Below are 24,910 nucleotides of genomic sequence, written 5' to 3'. Positions count from 1 at the left end.
GATATGTACTGAGGGGAGCTGTACTGGGGAAGAGGTCTATACGGGTGGGGGAGATCTATATTCGAGGAGATTAGTATTGGGAGAGATCTGTACTTGAGCAGAAATCTGTATTGGGGGAAATCTGTATTAGAGAAGATCTGTATTGGGGGGAGATCTGTATTGGGGGCGATCTGTATTAGGGAAGTTCTGTACCTCCCCAATTTGGCACATAGGTGTGCTTTTATGAAACTGAGATCAGCGGCGATCCTGAGGATCGTTGCTGATCTCCGATCATTAGTGGTTTAGAAAACAGAGATGATCAGCGGAGAACATGTTCATCGCTGATCATCTCAGCACACAGACGGCCAGTGTATGAAGGAGCGATCTGTGTTCTCCCTCCAGATTCTCCAGCCCAGAGGTGGAGAATTGGAGGAACTGTAAACGCAGCAGCGATAATTTACCTCTGCTTAGTAAACAGCGTTTGTCTGATCTCTTACTGTAATCACACAAGATTATAGTAACAGTCGTTTTCCAGCGTTCAAAGCATTTGTAGATCACTTCTCTCCTCATTTGGAGAAGCGATCTACACAGCTTCATAAAAAGGCATTCAGAGAATGGTCTCCTCTGAGAATGCCGGAGAACTGATCAGCGGTCGTTTACTGCTGCATGATAAAAGGACACCATAGAGAGCAGGGCCAAATTTTAAAACCCTCCCTTTCTTGGTGCAATTTTTCCACACCCTTATTTTGCTAATTATTTGTCTGTGGGGGGCAGGATTGCACCCCCCCCAAACAAAAATTACATGTATGGGCCTGCACTAATGTGCCAGCCCACCTGTGTGTGAGGTCTATGAAGTCACAGGGTTCACCAAGGTGATGAGGGGCAGGAGATGAGGAGTATGTGTCGGGTCAGGTCAGGTAATGGTGAGGTAAAGGATTGTCTAGTTCTTGTTGGGCCTTTTTTCTACATAGCTTTATTGACAAGTGGCAGGGAGCAACCTCAGCAGCAGCATCCAGCCCGGAGCCCGGGACAGCTGTGGCGTGACGTCAGCAGGGGCGGGGCTGTCATGGCGGCTGAGACAGCTGCTAAGGAGCCGATGCGGTCCGGTTAAGCCCCGAGCGATCGCCGGTCATGGAGAGTCCCGGTCCGGTGGCGGCAGGTGCGGGGAGCGGGGCGGCGAAGGCCTCGGAGACGAATCCGGTGCAGACAGCGGCGGCCAGCTCGGGGTGTGTTCAGGATGACAGCGCCCGGCTCCGGGTACCATCTCCACACGGCGAACGGGCGGCTCCGGAGACGGAGGCCGCGGGGAAGGCGAGCACCGAGGATGGCCAGGACAGAGATCCCGGAAGGGACAAGAACTCCGCCGCCTCCATGACCCCCGAAGAGGCGAGCAGCAGCGGCCGCAGCATCCCCGGCGCCTCCCAGAGCCTGGACTCCCTGGACTCCTTCTCCAACCTCCTCTCCTGTCCCAGCTCCAGTGACGGCGGCCCGGAGGACAGGCTGCTGAGCGGAGCCCCGGAGGACGACGAGGACGGCCGGGAGGGACAGGCGGCCAGGGAGCGCTATCCGGGACAGTCCGTCTATCACATCAAATGGATCCGCTGGAAGGAGCAGAGCACTCCCATCGTCACCCAGAACGAGAACGGGCCCTGCCCCCTGCTGGCCATCATGAACGTCCTGCTGCTGGCATGGAAGGTACCCGACCTACCCACCTACCTACCTACTCCCAGACAGGGACTGGGCTAGGTGTACACAGGAGGGACCGCAGACAGGGACTGGGCTAGGTGTACACAGGAGGGACCGCAGAAAGGGACTGGGCTAGGTGTACACAGGAGGGACCGCAGAAAAGGACTGGGCTAGGTGTACACAGGAGGGACCGCAGAAAGGGACTGGGCTAGGCGTACACAGGAGGGACCGCAGACAGGGACTGGGCTAGGCGTACACAGGAGGGACCGCAGACAGGGACTGGGCTAGGCGTACACAGGAGGGACCGCAGACAGGGACTGGGCTAGGCGTACACAGGAGGGACCGCAGACAGGGACTGGGCTAGGCGTACACAGGAGGGACCGCAGACAGGGACTGGGCTAGGCGTACACAGGAGGGACCGCAGACAGGGACTGGGCTAGGCGTACACAGGAGGGACCGCAGACAGGGACTGGGCTAGGCGTACACAGGAGGGACCGCAGACAGGGACTGGGCTAGGCGTACACAGGAGGGACCGCAGACAGGGACTGGGCTAGGCGTACACAGGAGGGACCGCAGACAGGGACTGGGCTAGGCGTACACAGGAGGGACCGCAGACAGGGACTGGGCTAGGCGTACACAGGAGGGACCGCAGACAGGGACTGGGCTAGGCGTACACAGGAGGGACCGCAGACAGGGACTGGGCTAGGCGTACACAGGAGGGACCGCAGAAAGGGACTGGGCTAGGTGTACACAGGAGGGACTGGGCTAGGTGTACACAGGAGGGACTGGGCTAGGCGTACACAGGAGGGACCGCAGACAGGGACTGTGCTAGGCGTACACAGGAGGGACCGCAGACAGGGACTGTGCTAGGCGTACACAGGAGGGACCGCAGACAGGGACTGGGCTAGGCGTACACAGGAGGGAAGGCAGACAGGGACTGGGTTAGGCGTACACAGGAGGGACCGCAGACGGGGACTGGGTTAAGGGTGCACAGGAGGGACCGCAGACGGGGACTGGGCTAGGGGTGCACAGGATGGACCGCAGACAGGGACTGGGCTAGGTGTACACAGGAGGGACCGCAGACAGGGACTGAGCTAGGGGTGTACTTTCTTGTCTTTATAGCCATGGACCTAGTTGCAGGAGTCTCCTGATTGCACATAGAAAGAACCCTTCCTATCCATGGCACAAGGGTCACTTAGGCTACGTAGGAATGAAACGTCTGCAGTAACTTCAGTATCGAGCGACATGCCCAACCCTATATAAACAGCTTCTTGAGGAGATGGATGGGCCTATCCCTTTGTCTTGGATGGGCAGAATCCATTCAATAGAGACGACAGTCCTGACACAAATGACTCTAGTGCTTCAAATCTCTTCCTAAAAACATTCCGTGCAGTGCAAAGTTCAATCCAACATCCTGAAATGTGTTTGGGTGTAAAATCAATGTAGACCCCCATGTAAAAGAATCTATATTGCAGACACATGGCAGTGTTAGGCGTCCCTAACCTCTCAATATGTTATGTCAGCCCAGCTTGCTCAACTGTCTACAATCTACACTGGTCCCTCCGGCCTGGACTGGATTCACATGGAATCCATGGACTGCCAAACTGCCCCACTGAGTTGTTGTTTATACGGGCCACTTTCCACTAAGACCGGAGATCCTGGCACAACTCTGTCCTTTTCTCCTTCATCCTAGCCCCATTATTTGGGAAAGCAGCCTTCTGCCTGGGTGCGATTCCCTGTACATACCTGTAGTGGTATAGCAAAGGCTCCAACCACACAAGACACTTTATAGCTATATTTTCTGTTCTTCCATACATGTCACCTTCTGTATTATTCAGACTACAAATACTTCATGATCTAAACCATATACAAATGGGTTATGATGACTTTTCCCCTTACACTTACTATATCTTCACTTGGTGGCCCCGGGAGGCAGACCTTGGCGGCCAGTTGGAGGGAGAAACGTGGAAGTGATGGTGTTTAACATTTGAGGGCATCGTGTAATGTTAAATGTAATGTTCTTTCTTGGTGATGCCTGGTTCTATTCCATCTTATGATCGGGCATATCATTATGTTTTCAGGGCTTTGGCCAATGGGAGTATAAATCTTCCTTTGTAAAAGCACAGGTCATGATAATAAAAATGGACCCTTGCATCGCAATATTGAATGAGCCCATACAGAGCCTCCCTAGACACTCAGTCTCTGGCCTTTTCTATAGCACTAGTGGGTAAACGTTCTATAGCGAGGACTTGCCATGCCCAAACAGTACCTCTATCTACAATTAGAACTAGACTCTTGATGATAATGGCACACAGAACTTTAACAGATAGTGATAGTCTGAAAAAATCTGGAACCCATGAAATCATTTAGTGTCATGACCACTGATCTCCAGCCTCTTTGCACTGATCAGTAAGTACACTGTCAACCTGACCTCTAAAGCCTCATCCACACAGGCCAAGTATCAGGTGGTATCGGCCAGATCAACAGAAACCGGCCAACATTCAGCCTGTGTCTACAGAAGCTGGACGTTCAGCTGGCTTCTGTTGAAAGGACATGACCGAAAACGTTCTGCTGATCAGAGCCAATGGCTGAGAGTGTTGACCGATGTATTATGGCCAGTCCCCCCACCAGAACACAATAGCACATTGGGGTAGATCGCTGTACTAACACCTCTTGTGTTAGTACAGTGGCCTGTAAGGATTTGTTTCATTGAGCCCACTGGGTTGAACAAAAAAAAAACTGATAGTGTGCACGGCGAATTAGGGCCAAATGGGAATTGGAAGACCTCTGGCACCCCTATATGACTTATCTTTTACACACCCTCCTCTTATTCTTCTTTTTCCTAACTTTTTTCTTCTATTCCTTTTTCCTCTCCACTCTTTTTTTCTCTGAGTTTATCTCTTCTTGTATAAAACTCCATTATTTAATACAAAACTGCATTGGACATTTTCATGGTGTTTACTTCAGGTACAGTACATATTTTCCTTACATATCATACATACCGGTGCTTAGGAAATATTATTCCAATATTTGTATCCAATATTTTCTATACTCTCTATACTGCAGAGGCAACACTTTACTACACTGTTTTGTTTGTAACCTTTATTAAAATGCAGATAAAAGCTATTGAAAAGAAAAGTACAGTCTAGATATGTGTATGATGTTTTTTAGAGTCTGATGGGTGATATACTAGGCAGTTGTTACCAGTTATGTAATCTGTAACAAGGCCAGTCAAATCATGTGCTTTATCCTGGTAAACAGGATTTAACTATTTTATCTTATTAACTACAGTATATGTGCATATGGGTGTGTAAAGTGCAAAGTGTGATCCATTGTAATGTGAATGGAGCACATCTGCCCTCCTGACTTGGTCCTATTAATCAACAGTAGTTCCAGCCAAAACATTTATTGTATATTTTGTTTCAGATAGATTTGGAAAAGATTAGAACCAATGTTAGATTTTTACTATTACCTGGGGACCCCATTATAGAAAATTCCCCTCACTTACTGTTCCAGTGGCAATGATTTCACCAGAGAGGAAGTGAGGTACAAATTTCAACCACAACACAAACAAAAATCAAAATGCGTTAAAAAAAAAAACAAAAGTATGGGAATGGCAAGGACCCAGTCAGAATTGTATTGCTGCCCATCTCCATGTTGCAGAGCTTCCGTGACTTCTCTCTGATGAAATTGCCTTCACTGTGACAAGTAAGTGAAGAGGAATCACTCAGAGCCCTGGATAGCAGTTACCCTAGGTTCACAGCTATGCTTTTTCTGCAGCGTTTTGCAGAAACGCAGTACAGTCCATTTAACATGATTTCCTATGGGACATGTTCACATCTGCACGTTTTCACCCGGTGTGTTTTTTGGAAAGGGTCAGGGACTTTTTTAAACGCAAACAGTTGCAGTTTTGGTTCTGTAGATGTCAATGGAAACGCTGCAGAAAAGCATGTAATGTGTTTTTGCTGCCTTTTTGCATTTTAAATCTGCCTAGCAACAAGAAACAAAAAAAAAAAGAAAAACGCTTTAAAAAATGCTTCCAAAACGCAGGTGCAAATCACAATGCAGAAACAGCTCGAACGCAACCTGCATAGGTGTGAAACTAGACTAAAGGCCCAACAGGATTTCTAATCCTTTGCCAAAAAGTTTTGGCTGGATGTGCACTTTAAAAATGAGTGATTTTTGTCCTCTTTGAGTTAATAATTCAAAGAGGACAAAAATGAGTTATTAACTCAAAGAGGACAAAAATCACTCATTTTTAAAGTGCACATCCAGCCAAAACTTGCTAGTGTGATATTTCTAAAACAAAATATACATATTTCAAGAGGGTAGGCTGAAAATAATAATAATTTATACAAGTAAATGTAAACCTTCAAAGTGGTATCAAACCCAAAACCACATATTTAACATATTGCAGCTTACCAATCCTTTATGTGGTGGCTGTGTTAGTTGTCTTCTTTAGGCTTTTTTCCCCTCTGTTTTCAGGTGGTGATCTGTCCAATAACACACATTCCTGCTTTAGAATGCCTACACTGTGGATGAAGGAGCAACAGAGACACATTGGCAAGCAGCATGGTTAGTCTGGTGGGAGGGGAGTGTTAGATGCACTAGCGTTGTAAGCACCCCTGTCTGTCGTAACTGCTACATCTGTAGGACAGCTTGTTCTCTTGAAAAACAACAGACTTACTGGCCAGATCACCAGGTGAAAAATAAAGGAAAAGCCTAAATACGAAAACTAATGCAGCCATCACAGAATTGGTAAGCTGCAATATAATACATGTTTGCTTTTGGGTTTAACACCACTTTAACTGAATCACAGTTAGTTTTTATAGCACTGTTTTTGAACATCATTGCAGTTTTTTAACCACTTGACGCCAAATCACATACACGTATGTGGCTGGCTTCAAGTGGTTATACCAGGGTTATGCTGCAGCTTTATGCCATAACCCCGGTATTTGTATTTTTCAGCTGGTGATGCTTTTTCATTTAAAAGCAATCCTAGCAGCTGATTAATCAATTGCAGACTCTGCGCGTGTTAGACATACCCAAAAAAGGTCATCATTGTGCACAGGGCGTGTGTAACATGTCCAGTCCTTCTGCCCTGCTGCCAGGACCTCCCCTGTCCCAGCACTCAGATATTCAGCTCTGATTAATCAAAGCTGCATTACAGAGTACACAGAGTACACCGAAGGTTCCCAGCCATCTCTATGGTCTAGGAAACCGGAAGCAATATCATGACACTACTTCTGGCTTAGGCAGATGTAAACAGCCTTTTTTTAACCGCTTCCCCGCTGCCCTATAGCAGAAATACTGCTACAGGGCAGCAGGGGTGCGGAAAATCATGTGTGTATATACAGTGAGGAACAGAAGTATTTTAACACCCTGCGATTTTGCAAGTTCTCCCACTTAGAAATCATGGAGGGGTCTGAAATTCACATTGTAGGTGCATTCCCACTCTGAGAGACAGAATTTTTTAAAAGAATTCAGGAAATCAGATTGTATGATTTGTAAAGAATTTATTTGTCTTGCACTGCTGAACATAAGTATTTGAACACCTGAGAAAATCAGTGTTAATATTTGGTACAGAAGCCTTTGTTTGCAATTACAGAGGTCAGACGTTTCCTGTAGTTCTTGACCAGGTTTGCACACACTGCAACAGGGATTTTGTCCCACTCCTCCACATAGATCTCCTCTAGATCTGTCAGGTTTCGGGGCTGTCGCTGAGCATCACGGAGTTTCAGCTCCCTCCAAAGATGTTCTATTGGATTTAGATCTGGAGACTGGCTAGGCCACTCCAGAACCTTGATATACTTCTTACGGAGCCACTCCTTGGTTATCCTGGCTGTGTCCTTTGGGTCGTTGTCATGTTGGAAGACCCAGCCACAACCCATCTTCAATGCTCTGACTGAGGGAAGGAGGTTGTTGCTCAAAATCTCACAATAAATGACCCCATTCATCCTCTTCTTAATACAGTGCAGTCGTCCTGTCCCCTTCACAGAAAAGCACCCCCAAAGCATGATGTTACCACCCCATGCTTCACAGTTGGGATGGTGTTCTTGGGATGCAACTCATCCTTCTTATTCCTCCAAATACGACGAGTGAAGTTTAGACCAAAAAGTTTTACTTTGGTCTCATCTGACCACATGACTTTCTCCCATGTCTCCTCTGGATCATCCAGATGGTCATTGGCAAACTTCAGACGGGCCTGGACATGTGATGACTTGAGCAGGGGAACCTTCCGTGCAATGCATGATTTGAAACCATGACGGCGTAGTGTTCTACCTACAGTGACCTTTGAAACTGTGGTCCCAGCTCTCTTCATGTCATTGACCAGCTCCTCCCTTGTAGTTCTGGGCTGATTCCTCACCTTTCTTATCAGTGATACCCCACGAGGTGAGATCTGGCATGGAGCCCCAGTCCGAGGGAGACTGACAGTCGTCTTTAGCCTCTTCCATTTTCTAACAATTGCTCCAACAGTTGATCTATTTTCATCAAGCTGCTTGGCAATTGTCCTGTAGCCCTTTCCAGCCTTGTGGAGGTCCACAATTTTGTCTCTGGTGTCTTTTGACAGCTCTTTGGTCTTGCCCATGGTAGTAGTTGGCTTCTGACTGACTGTGGGGTGGACAGGTGTCTTTAAAGAGCTCAGACAGGTGCTACTAAGTTAGATTAATGAGTGGAGTAGAGGTGGAATTTTTAAAGGCACAGTAACAGGTCTTTGAGAGCCAGAATTCTTGCTGTTTCTCAGGTGTTCAAATATTTATGTTCAGCAGTGCAAGATAAATAAATTCTTTAAAAATCATACAATGTGATTTCCTGAATTATTTTTTAAATTCTGTCTCTCAGAGTGGGAATGCACCTACAATGTAAATTTCATACCCTTCCATGATTTCTAAGTGGGAGAACTTGCAAAATCGCAGGGTGTTCAAATACTTCTGTTCCTCACTGTATACATCATTTTGCATTTCCGGGTAGGGGGCGCACACGAGCCGCCATTCGCGGCCACGGCTGTCAGTCACCTGGTCCCAGCCGGTGATTACCTGCCGGCACCCGGTGATTACTGAGGATCTCCAACGGGGAGGAGGGCTGCTTTGTTTACTAACAGTCCTCCTCCCTGTCGGCTCGGGCACACTGCTCTGGATGGCTGTGCACAGCACAGCCGTCCTTACAGTGAAGCACCATCACACCGCCCCCCAGTACAACACTCCCAGCAGTTAACCCTTTGATTGCCCCTCATGTTAACCCCCTTCTTGCCCAGTGCCATTAGTACAGTGTCAGTGCTTTTTTTTTTTCAGCACTGATCACTGTATTGGTGTCCGTTCCCCCCCAGTGTCAGAATGCCCGCCACAGTCACGCTATAGGTTGTTGATCGCCGCCATTACTAGTAAAATAAAAATATATACACTGGAATTTTTTTAACGCTATAACTTTTCACATAAACCAGTTCATTTACACATATTGGGATTTTTGTTTAGCAAAGACATGTAGCAGAATACATTTTGGCCTAAATGTATGCCGAAATTTGATTTCTAAAATTTGTTTAATAAACATGTTTAGTAGCAAAAAGTCAAAAATATTGTTTTTTTTTCCCCCAAAATTGTTGGTCTTTTGTTATAGCGCAAAAAGTTAAAAAAATGCACAGGCGATCAAATACTACCGAAAGAAAGCTCAATTTGTGGGAAAAAAGGATGTAAATTTCATTTGGGTGCAGTGTTGCATGACCGTGCAATTGTCAGTTAAAGTAATGCAGCACTGGGACGCAAAAATGGCCAGGTCGGGAAGGGTGGTAAATCCTCAGGAGGACAAGTGGTTAATATATATGTCAATATTTTTTTTTTAACACAATATGATTGATTATACCAGTGAACTTCACTGGTGTAAGCAACCATTTTTATTAAATTGATTCATTCAGCGTTTACTATTGTGGTCACAGCTAATCACATGGTACAGGTGGGCTGTGATTGGCCCTGTTTGTACCATGTGATCACTGTGACCAATCACAGATCAACACAACATTACACAATGAATGGCATGAATGAATGCCATCCATTGTGCACAACTGTCATGTGACCTGCTGTGATTGGTCTGAGCAGTAACATGAAAACGGCAGCAGCTGATACATTGAATTGAATAAACGGGGGGTGGACTCATGCGCTGCCAAAGATATAAAAATGAAGAAGCTGCTGACACCTAACTAGACTAGAATGCATGAAACGTGTAGATAAGGTGGTGTAGTGCTAATACCATGTGATAATAGACATAAAAAATATAAATAAAGGACTCGATATTAAATATTTAATAGTATTGAGTTTGTTTCACTTATATCACCTATCACTTATATTTTGTCACATTCTTGATGGCATGTTTTTTGGCTACACATTAGGTACACCACTGTACACCTATATATTTATTCATATAATTTATGTATTCACCCATTTAATATCGAGTCCTTTACTGTATTTATATTTTTTATGTCTATTATCAAATGGTATTAGCTCTACACCACCTTATCTACTTACGGTACACTGATTGGTCATCCGCTGTGTCTGGTGGACACAGCGGGTGACAGATCTCGCCACAGTGGGGCCTGGCCTATAGTGATTAAAGCTTCCACGTCCCTCTGTGCTCGCGCACGTAAGTAAACAGATACGTAGGTCTCACACTGTATCATATACAGTATTGCACTTCAAGAGACAGGATTCTTTTATTTTGCATTAAAAGCCTTAGAGACAATTTCAACACTTTTCAAAATGGGGTTTAATAATGAAAATCCCAAAATGGTGTAAATAAAATATTTACAGAAAATGGGTGTTACAAAGGAAATAAAGAGCCCATAAAGCAATAGAGAAATAAAAAGTCCATCTGACCAATCATCCAGTCTGAGGGGTGGTTGCTGGGATGTCACCACTTTTATGATCAAGTCCCAGGTACAGTTATCTATAAGTATTCATATCTCTTGGTGTCTGCAGAGTACAGTCGGCTACCGTACATATTATTGTCCAGCATGAAATTAGCTTCGAAATGGATATAGATATGACAGATCTCGGATATCTATTTCTCATAGGAGGGGTGTGGAGTCCTCATCCACTCTGGTACCTCCTAGCATAGGGGTGTTTGGGTTCAAAATGCTACCCAATAACCGATGAAGGTGAGTATGACTTTATTCTGGCTATACTGTCATAATTTCGACTGAGAGACAGATATGTGTGTTCTACATACTTCTAACTAAGGTATGTCTGTTAACTCTTCACTCACTGAAGCAGCTAAGTCAGACACTGTTATGGGTCCTGAGATATGTACTGGGGTTAGATTCTGATAGTCCTAATAACATGGATAAGGTACGTCTGGGATCAGTGAACAGTTGTTTATTGTATAAACTGAAGGAAGGAGGGGGAAAGGTCACTGTGACTGTGCCTTCTTATGGAAGACTTGTGATGTGAACAAAATGGCTGCTACACACACCACTATTCACGACCATTATACTGACAACAGTAGGCCATGTCTGCACAAGGTGTGTTTAAATGGCCACTTGTAGTCTCCACTGGAAGCTTGTGTGACAACGTGAAAATGTAGGAACACAATTGTGAGACAGGGACAGCGTGTTGTTACCCAGTATCAGAAGTGTCTGAACAAGGACTTTCATGGCAAGATCACCAGAGGGCTGCAAAATAAAAATGTTGAAAAATACATTTGCATGTTAAGCTTATTGTAGCAATTGGGTTTACATATACTTTAAATCTGAAGTCTTCTACTCTTCTATTGTAAATGCTATGCTTTCTGCCACTCTTTAGTGAGGTAACTACACGCAGAGTACTTCTAGTACTTGTTTTAGTAGGAAGTCTGTCATCTTTATAGTGAACATAAAAAGCAATATCTATGTGCACCATGGGCCTTGTGTGAAAACTCTTCTGAAGACAAATGTTCTTGTTCATTGCAGCCAGTCAGCTTACAAATCTTTTCCTTACTATGAGCAACAAGAACATAATGTTGTTATTATTAATAATAATAATAATAATAATAATAATAATAATATTTTTTTTGCGTTGGGACCTTATTTTAAGATGAATGTACTGTAATCACTATATGTTCCATGTACCTACTGTATTATGATCATAGTCCCATTTAGAAGGAGATGAATCCATTATTTCTAATGTGTGCTAGGCCTTAGGTGTCATTGAACCCACATATTTTTTTGGTGTCATTATTTGTGAAAGCATGGTCTCTGCCTGGCTTCATAACTTTTTCATTATACATGTTTGAAATCTTAATAAATACCTGGTTGATCCTCCCGGTCACTGAACCTCCCTATTTTGAGTGGCAGCGGACTAGCAGTTGATCCCCTGTATCATCCGTTGCCACTTGTATGTTCTGGAAGATCCTTTCTGTTATGGCCCCATGTGACTTCCTACATTTGCAGGACGGCTCTAGAACATTATCTAAAGCTCCCCCTTTTCTCTGCTACGTGACATTCAGCATCAGTCTGGGGCAGCTCTAGCAGGGTTAATTGACAGTCTTCTTTTCCCCTGCTAACTGTCCTGACACTATTTTACAAAAAAACAGCAATGCTGTGCTTTATTTATTTACTTATAAATTAGAAAGGAAGATAAAAAGGGAGAGGAGAGAGGCACCTTCTAAGTACAGTATCAAAATGATGTTTAATGAACTTTAGTTAAAAACACTTCCAAGATGAATATGCTAAAACAGCCCATCAGACATAAGTGAAGAGAAGGGAAGGTGCACAGCCAGATTCCACAGCCTGTATATTCACTGGTCATGAGATGCAATCACTGTAGATGGAAAAGGAGCCTCAAGCCGCTGTAGCCGAAAACCGGACGTTCCAGAAACCTGCATGGAACGCACTCGTCAGGCAGACGTGACATCATGGGCGGGGAAGGCTCAGCACCACAGAGAGACAATGCTTTTTTTTTTTTTATCGTAGCGCACTCGGAGCCTACTGCTCCTTCAAATGGCCTGGAGATGGATTGCTAATAGAGCTATTTATACAAGGATGCTAGCTGGAGAACTAACGTGTTTTCAACTAAAGTTCATTGAACATCATTTGGATACTGCACTTAGAAGGCTCCTCTCTCCCTTCCCTTTTTTCTCTTGATTTTCATAGGATTGGCATTCCCTGGGATGGCTGTCATTCGTACTACATAGATGTATGGACTATAATAGGCTTATTATGGACTTTATTTAGATACCACGGTTGTTGGAAAGATCATCTTTTGTATGCTGATCATACGTTTTAATGGGGTAATAAATTAGGCTTCTTTTTATTTATTTTTTTCATACAAAGTGCAATGATGTGCAAATACCAGAATGTCACGTGACTGTGCTATAAGGCAAAGGAAATACGGTATTTGTAAACCATATTGCAATGTAATGTTCAAACTGATAGTTAGTGAGTGATTTCTATGATCGATAGAAACAAATAGTACTGAGTTTACTTTGTTTCTCCATTTATTTCACTTAAGTGCCTATCGCCTGTGCGAGGACTGTGTTTGCCCACCCGGGGATGCACAGGTCTTCAATGCATTCCCGTACAGCAGGCTCTGTGTAAAGGTGTATACTTTAGTAAGCCCGGGTGAACAAGGCCTTAGATCTAATCTGTTTTTTTTTTTTTTTTAGTTTAAAAGCAGAATAAAGCTTAGAAGCTTTGCACACTTGCCTTTGGGGTTGTCTCAAATTCTAACTTCTGTGGAATTGATCGATTGCAAAAAAGGATTCAGTGGTTTGATCATATAATATGTCCAGCTGACATTCAAATGACTATGAGATGTACCATCATCCGCCTCCTTGGGCCAGACAGTCTAATTGCCTCCTAATAGGGGCCAATTGCCCTGTAAGGCACATATAATGTTCCTAGATAAAGTAGCCCATTTATTGAAATTTCTCAATTGTTACCAATCAAAAACATTAACAGATTAACAGGTATAAGGCAAGACAAGCGCTTCAAATATACCTGCTGGTAGGATATAACAAACGTGCACCTCCTAAGGACAGCCCAGTACACCTTAGCATCGCCACAGTAGAGTCCATTGCCAATGCCTGCCAGATAGCACCACTTATTAGCGCCCCAGCCTGGGGCGTTCCCGCCCTAGTGGCGTGTGACATCACCCAGACTCGGCCATACTGTCCGCGCACAACGCCCCACTAGCAAGAGGCCTGGGTGACATGGCAACGAGCAACCAATGCTCCTGCGCATGCATTTTGTGTAATATATTGTAGTTATCTTCTATGATCATAATCGCCTTCTACTGGCCCTAATGTGGTATTTTATTTATTTCTTAAATACCTTAATCAGAAAAAAAACTTCATAATGGCCACTAGATGGTGCCTATGATCTTAGGTCCATACACAAAATTCGACAAATTAGTTGGGACTGAGCGAATGTTTATTACATTCATACAGCAATGTTTTCTTACATAGACCCCTATGTGTTTGTATAACAACTTGTTAATGTTTTATGCTGTGCTGTGATTGCCCAAGTCCGTTCCGCATTACAACTCTGGCAGCAATAAATGATGTAAAGCTAGGAATGTCACACTAGGCCAGGTTATTGGTTAAAAACTGGACTATGTTATGTCCGATCTTAACTGCCCTAAAAATTCTTTCTCTGCTACCCAGCAGCTGTGCATGGTTTTGAGAAAATGGTGTAAAAGGGGAGTTTCTGACTATAATCCATGATGTGCTGAGCACAAACTCACCACCATTCAGCAGGTGCCTATTTCAAATATTAGCATGAAAAGCTGAACCCTGCAGGAGTTGTCATTTATTTATCATCCCGCTATTAAGGTTAAAAATTGAATTGGTTAACAGTGTGGAAAGCTGAAGCCCTCCCTAAAAGTGAAGTCTACCAGAAACGTTCTCAGTTTTATGACTAGAGACAAGTATATTTACCTGCCAGCGTCCTAAAACTCTGAAGGATTCCAGAAGAGAAGCCTTTTCTTTCCATATTTCCTGGTTTTGAAACCTGGTGAGATAACTTATTTGCACCAGGGCTTTCTACTTACCTTTTTGCAGATACAGTTCGGTCCATATATATTTGGATACAGGCACAATTTTAGATTTTTTCAGGTATTTACCAAAACATATTCAGGCTATAGTTATATAATGGATATGGGCTGAAAGTGCACACTCAGGTTTAATTTGAGGGTATGTACATCCAAATTGGAGGAAGGGTTTAGAAATTACAGCTCTTAAGAGTAGCCAACCCCCCTTTTTAGCCACCCCCTCATTATATACAGTATAGCTTGAATATGTTGTGGTAAATACCTGAAAAAAAAAATAAAATAGTGCCTGTGTCCAAATATAAATGGACCTAACTGTAATTCTGTGAGTGGTTGTTAAAGCGATTGTCCAGTCTCATCTGAATAAAAAATTAAACACAGCAGCTACAAAAACAAACAGCCAATCATCTGTCCCATGATCCAGCGGTGTGTTCATCGCAGCCGTTCACCCTGTCACCTGTCACTGACATCTTAAGTGTGGGCACAGCCGGGTGCTCACTGCTCATGTGCGAGCAGCGCTGCACATTGTGAATGGTCCTGCAGTCTTCTGGGACCTTTCATGTGTCCCAGGAGACTGTGAGGAGGATGGGGGAGGAACTTCCGATTGCCTAGGCAGAAGGAGCGGAACTGGGAGCCGGTACCTGTCAAAATCCGATACCCGCTCCCCCCCTCTCCTCCCTAAAGGTGCCAGTTCTTCATGGGGAGCGGGGGACCAGTCCTTTATAGCAGAACTTTTTTGGGTGGAGTTCCCCTTTTAAGTAACAAAAATCTAGCAGGTAAGATTTTAGATGGTGGTGAGTTTGGTACAGAGGCTCTCGTGGTCTAGTTTTACAAGTTGCATACATTTGAGAAAAATATGTGCATACATTTAATCCTAATGATAAATAATTGTATAGGATAGAAACATTGAAAACAAGCATTCTTATATCAGGATAGTAGCATGGCATATGCAGAAATAAAACACAAACACCTTTTATTCATGAGTAATCAATTTCATAACAACAGTAGGGATATTGCACAAAGAAAATTAATTATGTGTATCTAATTTAAAAAAAAATTTTTTTGCAGGTGAAACTACCCCCCATGATGGAAATTATTACTGCAGAGCAACTTATGGAGTATTTGGGTAGGTGGAAGTGTTTTTGTTTTTTTTTTATATTGCAGATATTGCGTTATTTATTACTTTAGCTGCTGTGAATTTTTATATACTTGATTTAATTTATATCATGCTGTGTATGTGTTCATACAACCTATGTTTGCAATCATATATTGTACACATACCCTATATTATGGACATCATATATTATTTGTCTATACAAACTATATATGCAATGATTCATATACCATATATTTGCCAATGCACCCTGTGGAGTCTATTTTTTTCTTTTCCAATAATTTTTATTAAAGGTCGACAAAAAAGGTACAAAAGTATGACATCCGTTACTTAATCAACAGTAACATAAATGGCTGGTAGCATGCATGTTGCATAACTCAGATTCCACATACTGCTTGGTCGGATCACATGGTAGTAACCAGTAGGAGACCTTAACACAATTGAAAAGACAATACTATCAACAATGAAATGGTGTTATGATGGTTGGATCAGCACTATGTAGCTTTCTTCAACCAATTCTGTGAACTTCTACAAGGAAATCCCAAATTCAAATAGATGAGAAATCTCACAGAAAAAAAAGGGTGGAAAAGTTACATTAGGATATAAAAGAAGAAGAAAAAAAAGGGAAAAAGGAAGGAGGTGTGCACTTTCTACTGGCTATATATACAGTTAGGTCCATATATATTTGGACACAGGCACAATTTTAGTTTTTTTTTCAGATATTTAACAAAACATACTCAAGCTATAGGTATATAATGGATATGGGCTGAAAGTGCACACTCTCAGGTTTAATTTGAGGGTATTGGGGGTGGCTATGCTTTAAGAGCTGTAATTCCTAAACCCTTCCTCCAATTTGGATGTACATACCCTCAAATTAAACCTGAGACTGTACATTTTCAGCCCATATCTATTATATAACTATAGCTTGAATATGTTTTGGTCAATACCTGAAAAAATCTAAAATTGTGCCTGTGTCCAAATATATATGGGCCTAACTGTATGTCCCTCCATCCAGTTCAGGAGGGACCTGAGAATATTTTATCCATGTTTTCTCAAAATAAGCCAATCTGTCATGGAAGATAGCCAACATACGTTCATTGATCATGATCAATGTCCGTTTGGCCCTCAGGAGTTCGAAGGAGATAATAGGGGATTTCCAGGATGTCTCTATAGAGATTCTGGCTGTGAAGATGAAAGCGATCAGTCATCTCACATATCCCCCTCCACCAGTGTCCCCAAAAGGACCTGCTGCGGAGGCTTTGCTAGGTTCACCCGGGGTGAGAGAATAAATTAAATTATACATGCAGATCCAAAACATGTTCACTTTCGGGCATGTCCACCAGGTGTTAAGAACTGTATCTTTCTGACCGCAGCCACGAAAACGGGAGGAGGCTCCCAGAACAGAGAACGCCAGTTTGACTGGTACCAAATACCACCATAAGAAGACCTTATAATTTGCATCAAACAGTGAGGTTTTATTGTTATGTACTTGGAGCCAGTTTCTTCCATTCATCTACTTCCAGTGTTTCACCCAGATCCTGTTTCCATCTTTCCATATAGGATAATTTAGTAGAACTCTCATGTCTATATCTTAGATATGTGGCTGCTGTGCTTGTCACAAGTTCTATATAGATATTCCATTGGAGTGGAGGATGTCCGATCATTGGTTCTCAGGGTACTCTGGAAATGTGTAATTTGAGAATATCAAAATAGTTCCCTTGTGGGAAGTTGATGCTTGTGAAGCTATTTCTAAAGATTTTGCTGTGCAATTCACACAGCGAATGTATGATGGACATTTGTCTGTATTTAACAGTATTTGGCTATCATTTTCTAGGATCCGTTATGGCTGATAAGCAAATCTGGCTTGTTCTTGGAATTTTTTATTTTTTATGTTGTATGTTGATAGGCGAATCGTGTTTAGTTTAAAAATGCGATGGGCACATCTCGTCATTAAAATCTATCAATCTGTCTGCTATGTTGAATGCCTATGGGTGAATCCTCTTTGAAAATCATCTGTGAATAAATTAAATCCTCTTTGAAAATGATAGCTGAATGCCATAAATTACAGATGGAAAAATGTCTATTAAACATTCGATGTGTAAACAACAAATCCATTATAAATTGGTCCTCTATATATACAATAGATCACTCATACAGCATCCAGTGCTATGAAAAAGTATTTGCCCCCTTCCGTATTTTTTTTTTTTCCATATTTGCCACACTTAAATGATCAGATCATTAAACAGATTTTAATATTACACAAAGAAAACCCGAGTAAATACAAAATGCATTTTTTTTTTTAGTTTTTAATTGAAATAAAGTTTTATTAAAAGAAAGACAAGGTAATTATACAGAATTTCCAGAACATTCTCTTGGACATAGAATAAACATTATCAGAAACTTGAGTCAGAACAAAAGACATCAGGAATACAACTCAAATTAACAGAATTCTTACAGGTCAGCGGTAGATAATTACAGTGCAGCTGCTGCTTTACCAGTTGCCTCCACCCATAGGTACCTTTATAGAGATACAACCTCAATTTGTGAGAGGTCTACACAATGCAGTTTTTAAATGATGATTTAATTTATTAAAGGAAAAAAGCCATGCAAACCATAGCCCTATGGGAAAAAGTAATTTCCCTTTAAACTTAATAACTGGCTGTGCCACCCTTGGCAGCAACAACTGCAATCAAGTGTTTGCGATAACTGGCAATGAGTCACTGTGGAGAAATTTTGGCCCACTCTTCTTTGCAGAATTGTTTTAATTTTGCCACATTGGAGGGTTTTCGAACATGAATGGCCTGTTTAAGGTCATTCCACAGCATCTCAATTGGATTTAAGTTCGGACTTTGACTAGGCCACGCCAAAATTAATTTTGTTTTGTTTTTTTGTTTTTGTTTTCTGAGCCATTCAGAGGTGGACTTGCTGGTGTGTTTCGGATCATTGTCCTGCTGCATAACCCGAGTGCGCTTGAGCTTAAAGTCACAAACTGATGGCCGGACATTCTCCTTCAAGATTTTCAGGTAGAGCGCAAAATTTATGGTTTCATCAATTATGGCAAGTCGTCCAGGTCCTGAAGCTGCAACGCAGCCCCAGACCATCACACTACCACCACCATGTTTGACTGTTGCTCTGATGTTCTTTTTAGGAAATGCTCTGTTAGTTTTTTACACCAGATGTAACGGAACGCACACCTTCTAAAAAGTTAAACTTTTTTCTCATCTGTCTGTAGAATATCGCAAAAGTCTTGGGGATAATTGAGATTTTGTTTGGCAAATGTGAGACAAGCCTTTGTGTTCTTTTTTTGTCCATAGTGGCCTTCAGCTTGGAACTCGCCCATGGATTCCATTTTTACCCAGTCTTTACTATTGTTGAATCATGAACACTGACCTTAACTGAGGCAAGTGAGGCCTGCAGGTCTTTAGATGATGTTCTGGGTTCTTTTAAGAGCTCCTGGATGAGGAGTCGTCATGCTCTTGGAGTAATTTTGGTAGGCCGGCCACTCCTAGTAAGGTTCACCACTGTTCCAAGGTTTCTCCATTTGTAGATAATGTCTCTCACTGTGGTTCGCTGGAGTCCCAAAGCCTTAGAAGTGGCTTTGTAACCCTTTGTAGACTGATAAATGTCAATTTCTTTTTCTCATCTGTTCTTGAATTTTTTTAGACTAAGGCAAGATATGTTGCTTTTTGAGAGGAGGGCAATCACTTTCTCACATAGGGCAAGGCAGATTTGGACAGCTTTTTTCCCTTAATAAATTAAAATCATCACTTAAAAACTGCATTTTGTATTTACTCGGGTTAATGTTGTGTAGTAATAAAATTTGTTTGATCTAAATCAGGGGTCTCCAGACTTTCTAAATAAAGAGCCAGTTTACTGTCCATCAAACCTTAGGGGGGGGGCCTATCAACCTGAACAACTTAAGACCCATCTCCCTGCTCCCGTTTACCTCTAAATTCTTAGAACGCTTAGTCTACAATTGCCTGAGCTCCCACCTCCCTGACAACAACTTTCTTGAACCTTCTCCACTGAAACTGCCCTACTAAAACTCACTAATGATCTACTAACTGCTAAAACCAATGGCTACTACTCCATACTCTTACTACTTGACCTCTTTTGATACGTTTGACCATCCCCTCCTCCTCAAAAAAACTCCACTCTCTTGGCCTCCCAGACTCTGCTCTTTCCTAGTTCTCATCCTACCTATCGCAGCGCTCCTTCAGTGTTACCTATAACTCTGTCTCCTCCACTCCACTTCCACTTTTTGTAGGGGTCCCTCAAGGTTCTGTCCTTGGACCCCTTCTCTTCTCCATCTACACCTTCTCCGTTGGTCACTTGATAAACTCCCATAACTTCAAGTACCATGTGTATACTGATGACACACAAATCTATCTTTCTACTCCTCACTTCCCCCCTTCAGTCTCCTTGTGCATTACTAACCTGATAAGTGAAATATCAGTATGGATGTCCCTCCACTTCCTCAAACTAAATCTTTCTAAAATGGAGCTCATACTATTTCCTCCAGCCCATGCCCCCTCCCCTGACTTTTGCATCAAGATCAATAATACAACCATCAGTTCCTCCCCTCATGCCAGGGTACTATATGTCATCCTGGACTCCCATCTGTACTTTCAGCCTCAAATCCAATCACTGTCCAAATCTTGTAGATTTCACCTCTGCAACATCTCCAGGATACACGCGTTTTCAACCATGGAAACCACTAAGCAACTTATTCACTCCCTTGTTATCTCTCGCCTTGACTATTATAGCTTTCTCCTCATTGGCCTACCTAATAGCAGGCTATCCCTTCTTCAGCCGATCATGAATGCTGCTGCCAGACTCCTCCACCTTACCAGCTGTACCATATCTGCCATCGCTCTCTGCCAATCCTTTCACTGGCTTCCCATTGCCCAGCGAACAAAATTCAAAACAATAACATATAATGCCATTTATAACTCTGCCTCAAACTATATCACCAATCTTGTCTCCAAATATCACCCAAACCATCCTCTTCACTCCCCCACGACCTCCTTCTCTCTAGCTCCCTTGTCTCCTCCTCCCATGCTCGCCTCCAGGACTTCTCTAGAACCTCCCCCATCCTCTGGAACTCTCTATCCCAATCTAACCGACTATCGCCTACTCTGCCCACTTTAAGGTGATCCATGAAAATCTATTCCTTCAGGGAAGCCTATCCTGCCTCCAGCTAATAACCAAATCTTCTATTTCTCCTATCAGTTCATCCCCCACAGTTATTACCTTTTGAGCCATTAGCCCCCTCCCTCTTAGATTGTAAGCTCCAAGGAGCAGGTCCCTCCTAAGCCTCTTGTATTGAACTGTATCGTTGCTGTATTGTCTCCCATTATATTGTAAAGAACTGAGAAAGCTGTTGGTGCTATATAAATCCTGTATAATAATAATAATAATAATAATATGTGTTTGACTATAAACCCTTGTTACAATGATTACATGTGATGTATTTGTATGGTCACTTCCGTATATTTGCCCATAATGCCAACATGTGTAAGGATAATATATTTAAATAATTGAATCATTGCATGACCAAATATGTGATACTTGGACGTATGTTGGGCTCTCTACACTTTATTTTTCCAGCATAGATGTTGCATTTGTCTTGCCACAAATTGGTTCTTTTAACAGCTTTTTTTTTTCTATAAAACGGTCGTAGCCTATTAAATACTATTTACAGGATCCATTTACTGTGTAGTATCAGATATGAATAAAAATTTGCCACATATATTAAAGTTTGCCATTTTCCATTCATCTAGCGCTATGACTGCTCACATATACAGTGCTCAGCATAAATGAGTACACTTCAACAGATTTGTTTGCTTTCCTTTCAGAATCAACATTTTCTATTGGACACTATACTATAAAATACTCCCACAAATGCAGGCCATTGATTGCAAACAAGATTTGGTAATTTGCACACACAAAAAAGTATTTTTTCTAACAGATACATTCAAGACCATGTTGCAAAAATGAATACACCCTAATGAAAGTCTTAGGAGCATAGCTAAATTTTAGACAACAAAATCTTAGTTAAGGCTGGCCATACATTATACAATTTTCTGTACAATTTCCTTTAGATTTACCTTCAACTATATAGTGCAAGGCTCTGCCTGATTGGATACTATTGCAAGTGTTATTTAAGTTTGACCTCCTGTTGTATGCTTTTTGGTAAATCTAAAGAAACATTGTACAAGAAAATTGTATAATGTACTGCCAGCCTAACAAGAATTCAAATGCATGTGAGTCTAATTATTCATTAAACAGGTGACCAGCAGACAGTTGATTTTTAAAGGGCGTTACTTAACAAAAAACCCCTTCCCATTTCATGCTACATATCATGTTTCCGGAGACGTCTCACCTCTGCTTCTGGGGTTGTGGCCTTGTGGGTACCCTTGTGCATATGTTTTGGGCCTGTTCCGGTCTTTCATTGGTCTGGCGTAAAGTATCTGAAGTGGTCTCAGCTGTGGCGGATTCTCTGGTGCATTTATCTGTGCAGATTTGCTTACTGGGAGCCCCTATCTCAAAGATACAGAACAATGCTATGAGGCCAATTCACACCATCTGTGTCTCAACCCTATAGGCCATAGCCCTTCATTGGAAGTCACCAGTAGTACCTTTGGCCTCTGTTCTACGGAGAGTTGATGTGGTGATTCTTATGGAACGTGTTCAATACACGTTGCTGGATAGGATGCACTTATTTGACAGGAAGTGGGATGGTTGTAAATCTCATCGGCATCTATTGTTTGACTGATGGGTTATCATTGTTTGCTTGATATTGTTCCTTTGTTGGTAGTTTTATTACTGTGCATATCTTTCTGCCTACCTTGTCCATGTACTTAACCTTTATTTCTTACATGATTGTACTTTATTAAGATTATTGTTACTTATGTGCCTTTTTCTTGTTGTATACTATACTTTATGTTGTTAAGCTGTTTTTTCAGTTTAATTCTTAATAAAAAAAAGTTTGTAAAAAAAAAGTGATACAAACGTTTAACAAAGATGGAACTGCAACCATCTCACAAAGAAATCCAGGCCATCCATGAAAGTTAACACCTTGACTGGAGAGTCTTCTGATGAGAAGGGTTGAAGAAAATCACTATGCATGTTCACTGCAGTTAGCTAAAGAAGAAGAAAACCAAACTGGGGTGATTGTTTCCCATGACACAATATGGCGTACATTGCAGAGGAACGGCATGCATGGGTGTCGTCTGTGACAGAAGCCTCGCACAAAGCCCATACAGAAAAAAGCCCACTTAGAATTAGCCAGGGCCCATGCTGAAAAAGAAAAAGACTACTGGGACTCTGTTCTCTGGAGTGATGAGACCAAGATAAATGTTCTTGGAACTTATGACTTCAAAACTGTATGGCGTCGCAAAGGTGAGGAGTACAAAGAAAAATGCATGGTGCCTACAGTGAACCATGGTGGTGGCAGTGTCCTTCTCTGGGGCTGTATGAGTGCTGCTGGTGTCAGGGAGCTGCATTTCATTGATGGTATCATGAATTTACAGATGTATTGCTCTGTATTGAGAGAGAAGATGCTACCATTATTCTGTGCCCTTGGTCGTTATGCACTTTTCCAACATGACAATGATCCAAAACACACATCTAAGGTCACTGTTGCATTTCTGAAGGAGGACAGGTTGAAAGTGATTCAGTGGCCAAGTATGTCTCCTGATCTGAACCCAATTGAACACCTATGGGGAATTCTGAAGAGACAAGTTGAGCATCACTCTCCATCCAGCATCCAGGCCCTAAAAGAGGTTGTTCTTGAAGAATGGAAAAAGATAGATGTTGCAATATGTCCCCAACTTGTTCATTCCATGCCTAGAAGACTTGGTACTGTCCTTACAATTCATGGAGGTCATACAAAATACTAGATATAGTAGTTTTTTTTGTGGGGTGTATTCATTTTTACATCAACTAATTTGAGTAAAACTGAAGATTTTTGTAATCTAAGTTATATTATTAACCTTACTTTCATGCAATGAGCTAAATAAATGTTCTATAAATTTCAGTTTTGTCAGAATTGTGGAAATGGTTGTTCTGTTCATTGAGATATTGATTAAAATCTTACTTTTCAAAAGGGGTGTACTCATTTATGCTGAGGACTGTATATTGTAAATGCACATTTATTTGCATAAAATGCATTGATTGTGGCCTTATTCATATAGGCAGTACCTGCTACAAATATATACTGTCATGCTATACTTTCTGCATAGATATGTGCTTCATAAAGTGTAACTAAAAGCCAAACTTTTTTTCTTTTTTCATTTTGGATAGTGTAAGGGAGGGTTTATAACACCTGTCACACTGGGAAGATTTCCCTTAATCTCCTGTCCCCTAACCAAACCAGTAAATGAGAGCAATTCCCTTCAAAGTAAGGTAATCCCCTGTTGTCAACAGGATCACCAGAGCTAGTGTTCCCATTGGAAGATTTCCCCTCTTACTGTTGTGATGTCAACCCAAAATGTGGGATTTTATTTTACTTTTACTTTAATTAATAATGGCAAACAGGACAAGTAGAGAGGGTGAATCTCCCTAAAAAAAAATGTGTTGCCTTTAGTAACATTTAACCACTTGCCTACTGGGCATTTTTACCCCCTTCCTGTCCAGGCCAATTTTCAGCTTTCAGTTCTTTCGCACTTTGAATGACAATTGCGTGGTCATGCAACATTGTACCCTTATGAAATTTTTATAATTTTTTTTTTTTACACAAATAGAGCTTTCTTTTGGTGGTATTTAATCACTACTGGGTTTTTATGTTTTGCACTATAAACAAAAAAAGTTTTTGTATTATAACATTTTGTAAACAGGTACATTTTCTCCTTTGCTGATATGCGTTAATGAGACAGCACTGATGAGCATTGATAAGGAGGCACTGATGGGCAGCATTGTTGGGCATTTTTGGGGCCGCACTAGTAATCAGGGCATGATAATCAGTGTCCTGATTATCAGTGTAGATGAATCCTTTCACAGTTGCCAGTTATCGGCAGTACTTTCCTCAAGCTGTGACAGTGTGAGGAAAGTACTGCTGATAAACGGCAAGTGTTTTTACATGGAGATCAGCTGTGATTGATCATGTGGTAAAAGGCTG

General features: G+C 42.1%; 1 protein-coding gene across 1 annotated transcript in view; it reads left to right on the top strand.

Annotated features, from left to right (window-relative positions):
- Positions 1–1,010: 1,010 nt before the first annotated feature.
- MINDY2 (MINDY lysine 48 deubiquitinase 2) overlaps positions 1,011–24,910 on the top strand; it is a 154,871-nt gene continuing 130,971 nt past the window's right edge. Inside the window, exons 1-2 of the mRNA XM_089667679.1 lie at positions 1,011–1,674; positions 15,744–15,801. Coding sequence (XP_089523805.1) covers positions 1,111–1,674; positions 15,744–15,801 — 622 coding nt within the window. The 5' untranslated portion in view covers positions 1,011–1,110. The remainder of the gene's footprint in view (positions 1,675–15,743; positions 15,802–24,910) is intronic.

The sequence above is a fragment of the Staurois parvus genome, unplaced genomic scaffold (genome assembly GCF_062004578.1).
Source record: "Staurois parvus isolate SC_StPar_1 unplaced genomic scaffold, SC_StPar_1.0 ptg000054l, whole genome shotgun sequence".
Lineage (NCBI taxonomy): Eukaryota > Metazoa > Chordata > Amphibia > Anura > Ranidae > Staurois > Staurois parvus.
Note: the sequence above shows the minus strand (reverse complement) of the source record. Positions and strands in the feature narration are given on the sequence as shown.